The following is a 9,233-nucleotide window of genomic DNA, read 5'->3' on the forward strand; positions in this document are numbered from 1 at the left end:
TGTGTTCCCTCCCTCCCTCCCTCCCTTTCTTCCTTCCTTTCTTATCTACCACTGAGCTACACTCCCAGCCCTCTGTATTTCTTTATTTTGAGACTATAACAAAATTGCCTAGCCTGGCCTTGAACTCACTACACAGCCCAGACTGTGAATTTGCAATCCTCTTGTCTCAGCCTCCCAAATACCTGGGATTACAGACCTGTACCCCCAGGTGTGCTTCTATGGTTTTGTTGTGTTTGTGTTAAAGCTGAAAAGTTCAAAGATAAAGACCAAATCCACGATTATCCACTCAAACATGCTTTATTTTAGAGGTGCACCCGAGACTGGCCAGCCATCTGTCTCACCCTAAGTCAGGATTTTAGAGAGCAAGCCCCAGATGTGAGAAAGACAAGGTTTTCATAAATGGGGGAGAGGGGGTAAGGTGTTTCCAAATGGGGGATTTGGTAAGGTGGGGTTATAGGACCAGAACATAAACATGTTAGTCATTACCACCTCCTGATGTTGGGAGCATAGTATGAAGGTCCTTATTCCCACAGATCTCCAGAGAAACCTGGAATGTTAAGCATACAGGATTGTCTTTCCAGTGGAAAAGATGAAAAACCAGTTCTTCCATCCGTGATTGGCAGCCTGGTGATCTGTATTATCTGTGGGGTCAGGCTATATCAAGCTCTTACAACCATGACCATAAGTGGCTAGTAATCTAAACGACCCTAATAGTCGGAGGCTCCCACAACCATGGCCAGAGGTAGCTAATATCCCAAATGACCCTCTTTGCTGTCTGTATGACTAGCCCTTAAACTATTACAGGGAACCTATCTCTATTTCTTGGAAGAAATACATGTATCCTGAGTTGAATTTCAATGTAATTACACTTCCTTGTGCAATTAGGATTGTATTACACCAGGGAACTATTTTTTCCCAACTATACTGGGTTTCAATACATTGATAATAAATTCCTGCATGAGTTTATGTGCATTACATATGTACAGATGTACTTAGAAGGCGTTGGATCCCTTGACACTGGAATTATAGGAAGTTGGGAGAAGCCTGATGTGAGTGCTGTGAACCAAACCTGGGTCCTCTGCAAGATCAGGAAGTGTCACACCATCTCTCCAACTCCTTGTTTTGTTTTTTTGTGACAGGGTCTCACTCTTTAGCTCTAGCTGGCCTGGAAATATTTCATAGACCAGGCTGACCTTGAACTCACCTCTCTCTGGAGTGTTGGGTTAAAGGCTTTTACCACCACAGCCAGCCTCTTCTTTCCTTAAAGGAGGGAATGGGTGTGGGTGCCTATGTGCTGTGACACCAAGTACAGCTCAGAGGACAACTTGTGGGCATCAGTTCTCTTCTACCTGGGGATGGGACTCAGGTTGTCAGGATTGGTGACAAGTGCCTTTCCTTGCTGAGCCATCTCACTGGTCACTTTCTTCCTTTGGAGACAGGGTCCCATGTAGCCAACTCACTGTGTAGTCAAATACTGCTATTTTTTTCCCCAAGATTTATTTATCATGTATACGGTGTTCTGTCTGCATGCATGCCTGCAGGCCAGAAGATGGCACCAGATCTCATTATAGATGGTCGTGATCCTCCACATGGACTGTGTGCTTGCTGGGAATTGAACTCAGGACCTCTGGAAGAGCCTCTCAAGTGCTGGGATTTAAAGTGTGTGCCACCACTCCCAACCCATTATAACATTTTTTAAAAATTCATCTATTTATTTATTTAATGTGAGAGCTCTATCTGCATGTACGCCTTTATGCCAGAAGAGGGCATCAGATCCCACTATAGATGGTTGTGAGCCACATTGCCTGCTGAGTACTGGGATTAAAGGAGCGCACTGCGAGGGGGGGGGGCAGGGTGGAAGGGGGGTGGTAGCGCACTCCTTTAAAATCCCAGCACTTGGGAGGCAGAGGCAGGCGGATCTCTGTGAGTTCCAGGCCAGCCTGGTCTACAGAGCGAGTTCCAGGACAGCTCCAAAACAATACAGAGAAACCCTGTCTTGGAAAAAAAAAAAAAAAAGGAGTACACCACCAGGCTAGGGTCAAATTGGGTTTTGTTTTATTTGGATAGGGTCTAACGCTTATTTATTTCATGTGCACTGGTGTGCATTTGCCTGCATGTATGTCTGTGCGAGGAACTGGAGTTACAGGCAGTTTTGAGCTGCTATGTGGGTGCTGGGAATTGAACTCGGGTTATCCTGAAGGGCAGCTAGTGCTCTTAACCACTGAATCATCTCTTCAGCACACACACACACACACACACACACACACACACACACACACACGTTTTCCGTTTCGCTTTGTTATTTTAGGTTTTGTTTGTTTGTATTTTCAAGACAAGTTTTCCCTCCGTGTATCAGCCCTGGCTGTCCTGGAACTCTCTCTGTAGACCAGGCAGGCCTTGAACTCACAGAGATCCACTCTGCCTCCCGAGTGCTGAGACTCAAGGCGTAAACTTCCAGACTGGCTGCTGCTCTGCCTCTCAAGGCGCGGTTCTTGTTACTTTTTTTTTTTTTTTTTCTTTTGTGCGCCTGGTTGGTATCCCCTGCCTCCGGAAACCACGAAGTTCCACTTCTTCATCTCTAGTTTTTTGGTCCAGGACCGCCTACCGGGCGCGGGAACCTATCCAGGAGACCCTGCTGATGCTCAGACAGCGTCCAAAGCTGAGGGTGGTCGCAAATCTCTTGCCAGCATTCCGCCAGGGCTGGGGGAGGAGGGGGGAAGGAAGGGGGAGGAAGATGCTTGGCCGTGGCCATGGTTACCGGGAAAGCACCGCCTGTCATTCAGGCAAGCCAGCAGGAACTACGTTTGCCCCAGCATCAGCAGCGTGCACTGGCCCAGGCGAGCCGGGGAGGCGGGGCTTCCGGCGGTCTCGGTTGTCAGTTTGCAGACCGACTTCGGGCCACACGGGTGATCCCGATTGGTGCGTGAGGGTCCGGGCCGATTCTGCGTTCTTCAAGAGGTTCTTGGGGACCCCAAGACTAGGGCAAGTGAGGACCGGTCCTCGCAGCTGCCCGCTTCGGGCCGTGGCTCAGCCCAGGTCCGCTCTGCAAGTCGGCGGGCCCCCTCCTCCGAGCCTCAGTTTCCCTCGTTGACTCGTAGGTGGCGGTTGAGACCGTTAGTTCCGTTCCCGGAGCCGCGTGGTCTCCATCCCCCAGCCGCAGTCCTTCAGCGGTCCTCTGGGCGTGCCACGCCCTTGTCTAACCGGGAAACTGAGGCCCCGGCGGGCTGCGCGAGGCCGTGGGCGGGGACGGGCTAGGCCCGGGTCTCCCGCCCGCCGTGCCCCGCCCCCATGGCAGATTCGAACCGCGGCGACCTGGCCACTGACAGATGCAGCTCCGGTGAGTGCAGAGATCCTTCCAGGGACCCACCAGGCGTCCTGGCTTGCCCTCTTGCTATTATTTCCAGCACCATAGCCCAGGTCAATGAGGCTGGCCGGTGTGGAAGGCTCACACCCGACAGCCAAGAGGGTAAGGGATGGAAGAAAGTTAAACGGAAGGACCCACGCCTGCAAAAGCCAAGCAGAGACTTTTTGATAGGTGGAAGGCAGCGTCTCCTCTTTTGAGGCTGGCCTCAGGTTAGCTGCATAGCCAAGAATGGCCTTGAATTTCTGGTTCCCCCTGCCCCCACTTCTCAAGTGCTGGGTTTGCAGGCACGCACCACCCACCTAAGGCCTTGTGCATGTGCTACGAACTGAGCTACATTCCCAGCCTGGAACTTGGCAACTTAGATGTGGAATGTTCGAGGAAGGGAGGTCTTGTGCGGTTGAAATTTTAGGCAGAGGAGTTAGAACTTTGTCCCTAAGGCATTGGAAGACACAGAGTGCTTTAAACATAGACTGGACCGTTTCCCAGTTAGGGTTTTAAAAAAAGACTTTTTTCTAATTATGTGCATTTGTGTGGGGGGTTTATGCACATGCGTGTCGGTTACCCTGGAGCTGAGTTACAGGCACTTGTGAGCCATCTCATCTAATGTGGATGCTGGGCACTGAATTCATGTCCTCTGGGAAAAGCAGCAAACGCTCTTAACCACTGAGCCATCTGTCATGATCTCATCCCAGTTTTGTTTTGTTTTAAGATAGTCTCGCTATGTAGATCTAGCTGGTCTGCAACTTGATACGCAGACCAGGCTGGCCCTGAACTCACAGAGATCCATTTGCCTCTGCCTCCTGAATGTTGATATAAAAGGTACACACCACCACATCCAGCCCCTCTGGTAGGGTTTTAAAAGCATCCCATCTTTTTCTGAGTGTAGAACAGACATGGAGTAGGTATCATTATGCAGAACAAAGTATTACCCCCATACTCCATGGGGATGACTGTGGGCCCTGGACCTCGTTAGTAATGGTAGTGGTTAAGGTGACTGAATTATGGGTAGATGTGCTGATGGGTCGGGGTTGAGTGTGGACTGGGCTGTGAACTCTCCTACTTGTCAGCTTAAGCTCCTGGGACGATGGAACCACTGTAGATGTGGAAAAGACCAGGAGTGTGTGATGTCCCAGCGTGGACTGGTTTGGCGGGCCTGAAGTAGCGATACACGTCCAGGTAACTGATCCTGGTGTCTTGCGCCGGGCCCTGAGAGTTGAAGAGGGATAGTTTCACAGACTTGATCAGGAGTTGTCACTTAGGATTTGAGAGCGAAGAATCCAGCAGGTAGCTGAGCAAGGGGAGGAGTCGATGAAGAGCAGAAAGGAAATGAAACACTGGTGTGGAAGAAAGATTGACTTCCTGTATGTCTACTGAGTTGATGAGGCCACTCCCCTACCCTCACCCCATAGCACAGTGACTGCAATTATCTATTTATGCTCTTTCTAAAGGGCCAACTTTGTGAGTGTGTGGTTTGGGTTTCTTTCTTTCCTTCTTCCTTCCTTCATTCGTTTTTCTTTTTTTTTCTTTTTCTTTTGTTTTTTTGAGACAGGGTTTCTCTGTTTAACAGCCCTTGCTATTTAACAGCCCTTGCTATCCTGGAACTCACTTTGTAGACCAGGTTGGCCTTGAACTCATAGAGACCCACCTGCCTGTGCCTCCTGAGTGCTGGGATTAAAGGCGTGCACCATCATCACCCAGCTATTTTGTGTGTGTGTGTGTGTGTGTGTGTGTGTGTGTGTGTGTGTGTGTGTGTGTGTTGAGACAAGATCTTTCTACATTAGCCCTGGCTGTCCTGGAACTTACTATGTAGATCAGGCTAGCCTTGAACTCACAGAGCCACGCACCTGCCTCTGCCTCCAGGGAAGTTAGACAAGTGTCTGAGAAGCATCAAGGGGAGATAGCCATTAAGACAAGGAGCTGTTCCTGCCTCACACAGACACTGTCTTGTTCTTGCTGTTGTAGGGCCTGATGGCCTTTGAGGATGTGGCTGTGTACTTCTCCCAGGAAGAGTGGATGTTCCTGGATGCAGCCCAGAGAGCCCTGTACCGCCATGTAATGCTGGAAAACTTCGCACTTGTAGACTCCATAGGTAAAGTCCTGAATCCTCCATTGGAAGCAAAGCTGGGACCAGGTATGGCAGCTAGCTGAGGGTACCAGGTTTGGGGGCCATTACAACTGTCCCCTCACCTCCCTAGCTGTCTGTGAGCAGGGCCCTCTGTCCATGGGCCATGTGAGGAAGGTCGGGGCCCTGAACATATGCAGTCTGATAAGCTCAACCATTTCCTGTATCCCTGAGGTGCTGGCTGGCTATATTCTTCTGTGCCTAGGTTCTATCCCCTTCGTTTGGTTTCTTATGAGAACCTTTGAGCTGGCCCTGTGGGCCTCCTGTGTGGTATGACCTTTTGGGTACCTAGATTACATAGTTGATTATCCATGATTTGGCTCCTCATCCTGCTCTCCACTGGGGCTGGACTGTCCTGAGCTGGGACTGACCTCACATATTCCTTCTCCCTTCACAGGACTCTCCGTCTCCCGGCCTCGTGTGATCATCCAACTCCAGCGTGGCGAGGAACCCTGGGTTCCCAATAGGACAAATCCAGGCCCGGGCAGGAGCACCTGCCGGAGACCCAGCCTTGGTGAGTTAGACTCTGCCTCGGGTGACCTCAGAGCCAACCTGGGCTACTCCGGTCTCCCCTTCGTGGTATCACAGACACCTTCATTTCCTGTCTCCAGCCTAGCTCCCTTCCCTTCCTGAACCCCTTTCTCATCCTGTGGCCTTCCCTTAAAGGAGAAACTTGAAGGGCACAGATCCGTGCAGGAAACGACTCCTGAGACCCTCCCTTGCCTGTGCTGTGTGACATCTCCTTCCACATCCCCTGTCACATGTGTGGGGTCATTCCTTCTTCCCAGCTGTTGCTTGAACACTTCCGGCCAGGCTGTTCCTGGCGCCTCACGCACAGCACTGTACGCAGGCCCGGATGCTGCTGTGTTGTGTGGGGATAATGCCAGGGAAAGGCAGTCATAGACTCGAGAGATGAGCACAAGGAGAAAACAGGCTAGCGCATGCGTGTTTGGGAGAAAGGTCCCCAGGACAGCTAGTGCAGTGCTGACCATGGAGGGCCACTGCTGTCAGGAGAGCCAAGAACTGTCAGCTGGCTGTTCCCTACCAACTTCTCCCAAGGCCAGCCTATGTCTCTTTTTCTCCCTACCCTTTTTTTTTTTTTGAAAGATTTATTTATTTATCATGAACACAACATCCTGTTATGTCCATGTATGTCTGCGCGCCAGCAGAGGGCACCAGATCTCATTATAGATGGTTGTGAGCCACCATGTGGTTGCTGGGAATTGAACTCAGGACCTCTGGAAGAGTAGCCAGTGCTCTTAACCTCTGACCTATCTCTCCAGCCCTCTCCCTACCCTTTTAGGCTCACTTCATAGGGTCCCCCTGACTGCCCAGCCACTCTGCTGTGGTCTCTTCCTGGCCAGATGACCCAAGTAACTATCTTTCCTCCGCCTTCAGGATCCAATTCCAATGCAAGGGGCAGACACCACGTGCCTAGACATGCAGCCCTTCCGGGGACCACCTGCGACAGTCCTGATGGGATACCTCCGAGTGCCCTTCCTCCTGCTGACGCCTGCCCGGATGCAAAACTCCTGCAGGGACACCAGAGTGCCTCCCCATCTGTGCAGAGGAAACCCACGGGGGTATCTGTGATCTACTGGGAGCAGCTGCTGCTAGGGTCCAGCAGCAGTGAGGCAACTGTGAGCCTGAGATTGACCTCCCCAGTGGGGCTTCCTGAAGATGGTTCATCCAGAGTAAAGGCCTTCTCTGACCTCCTGGCCCCGGGAAAGCAGCCCCCAAAACCAGTGATGCAGCTAACCCCTGGGAGAGCCTTCCAAAGCATCCCAGACCTCCATGGGGCGGAGGAGGCACGTGGAATGAGTGGGGCTTGGCACGAATCTCAGAGAGATCCCGGTGTTCCCGAGCCCCCAATATGGGACGAGCTAGGCGATGCTCTCCAGGCGGGCCCAGGTCTTCTCTCTGGGGACAAACCTTTTGAATGCAGGGCATGCAACAAAGTGTTCGTGAAGAGTTCGGACCTCCTGAAGCACCTGCGCACCCACACGGGAGAACGGCCCTACGAGTGCCCCCAGTGCGGCAAGGCCTTCAGCCAGACGTCCCACCTGACTCAGCACCAGCGCATCCACAGCGGGGAGACGCCCTATGCGTGCCTGGTGTGTAGCAAGGCCTTCCGCCACAGCTCCTCCCTGGTGCGTCACCAGCGCATCCACACGGCCGAGAAGTCCTTCCACTGCAGCGAGTGTGGCAAGGCCTTCAGCCACGGCTCCAACCTCAGCCAGCACCTCAAGATCCACGCGGGAGGGCGGCCCTATGTCTGTGCGCAGTGCGGCCGCCGCTTCTGCCGCAACTCGCATCTCATCCAGCACGAGCGCACGCACACCGGGGAGAAGCCCTATGCCTGCTCCCTTTGTGGTGCGGCCTTCAGCCAGGGCTCGTCGCTCTTCAAGCACCAGCGTGTGCACACGGGAGAGAAGCCTTTCTCGTGCCCGCAGTGTGGCCGGGCCTTCAGCCACAGCTCCAACCTCACACAGCATCAGCTGCTGCACACTGGCGAGCGGCCCTACCGCTGCGGGGACTGTGGCAAGGCCTTTGCCAAGAGCTCGGTGCTGCTCAGTCACCGGCGCATCCACACCGGTGAGAAGCCCTTCGTGTGCACACAGTGTGGCCGCGCCTTCCGTGAGCGCCCGGCCCTCTTCCATCACCAGAGGATCCACACGGGAGAGAAGGCCCTGCGGAGGCCCAGGGGCGGCATGCACTCCCAAGCCAGGTCTCTGGGGGGGCCCTTGGAAGGTACATTTCCCAAGGCCGCCATAGGCCCAGCAGCAGTCCCCAAACTAGCTGAGACCTGAGGTCAAAGCCATGCCCTGCCAAGCCTTCTTTGAATGGCTTTCACTCTCTGTTGAAACGCCTGTGTCCTCAGCAAACCCACTGAGAAGCCTGGTTACGTGAGGAAGACTTGCCAGTGGGTTCTATTTACATATGACAAGATGTGCCGTTCAGTCACCGTTCACACCTGCACCCTGACAAGAAGCCATTCTGGAGAGGCAGCCGGAATATGCATGTACCCTCTGGGACTGGTGGAGCAGACCAGGACTGCCCCCAGAATCAGTGGGTGACCCACAGACATTCTCTTCATGTTTATCCCACTTCCGTATTTCCTGAGTCTGGCTATGAAAACAGGAAAAGAGCAGGCAGTACGTAGAGATGGCCAGAGAAATCTGCCTGGGCTCAAACCAGCAGCTGGAGACATACCCCAGGGCTCAGGGCATTGTTTCCTTGCTGCAAGCCTCAGGCAAATAAATGGTTTGTTTCTGAACCTCAGCTTCCTCCTATGAGAAAATGAAAAGAGAAGATTTGGGTCAGTGGAGGGGAGTGTTAAAAAATACACTAGCAACTGGAAGTGGTATCACATGCCTTTAAAGCCAGTATTTGAAGCAGAGGTGTTGCATGCCTTTAATCCCAGACGGAGACAGGAGGATCTCTGTGAGTTCGAGGCCAGCCTGGTCTACTGAGCTTCCAAAGCTACAGAGAAACCCTGCCTTGAAAAACCAAAAATGAATAAATAAATAAATAAGCAGCACTTGGAAGGCAGAGTCTTGTCTACACAATGAGTTCCAGATCCCAACCAAAGCTACATGGTGAGATTCTGTCTAAAAAAAAAAAAAAAAAAAAAAAAAAAACAAAAATGAATAGCGCTCTAACAGAATCCAAATAAAGCCCAAGTAGACGACTCACTCACTGCCAGACGTGTGCCAGGTACTGCAGAGTAAGCAGCTTTGTGTGTCT

The 9,233-nt window shown here is 52.2% G+C and overlaps 1 protein-coding gene across 2 annotated transcripts; it reads left to right on the plus strand.

Moving 5' to 3' along the window:
* Positions 1-2,835: 2,835 nt before the first annotated feature.
* On the plus strand, positions 2,836-8,763 carry Znf324 (zinc finger protein 324). Of its 2 annotated transcripts, none has more exons than XM_013125735.3 (4): positions 2,836-3,337; positions 5,327-5,495; positions 5,884-6,000; positions 6,885-8,763. In XM_013125735.3, exons 2-4 carry the CDS (start codon positions 5,333-5,335, stop codon positions 8,294-8,296), a joined length of 1,692 nt encoding a protein of 563 aa, XP_012981189.1. In that variant the 5' UTR covers positions 2,836-3,337; positions 5,327-5,332; the 3' UTR covers positions 8,297-8,763. The 2 variants fall into 2 exon arrangements, with proteins under 2 accessions (XP_012981189.1, XP_012981190.1); XM_013125736.3 differs by having other exon boundaries at positions 2,838-3,337; positions 5,327-5,453.
* Positions 8,764-9,233: the final 470 nt, after the last annotated feature.

Source organism: Mesocricetus auratus, unplaced genomic scaffold (assembly GCF_017639785.1).
Source record: "Mesocricetus auratus isolate SY011 unplaced genomic scaffold, BCM_Maur_2.0 Super-Scaffold_100038, whole genome shotgun sequence".
Taxonomy (NCBI): domain Eukaryota; kingdom Metazoa; phylum Chordata; class Mammalia; order Rodentia; family Cricetidae; genus Mesocricetus; species Mesocricetus auratus.

Coding starts and splice junctions, on each gene's coding strand:
- Znf324 (XM_013125735.3), top strand. CDS start 5,333: ATGGCCTTTGAGGATGTGGCTGTGTACTTCTCCCAGGAAGAGTGGATG. Junction 5,496..5,883: donor GGAAGCAAAGCTGGGACCAG/GTATGGCAGCTA, acceptor CTCCCTTCACAG/GACTCTCCGTCTCCCGGCCT. Junction 6,001..6,884: donor CTGCCGGAGACCCAGCCTTG/GTGAGTTAGACT, acceptor CTCCGCCTTCAG/GATCCAATTCCAATGCAAGG.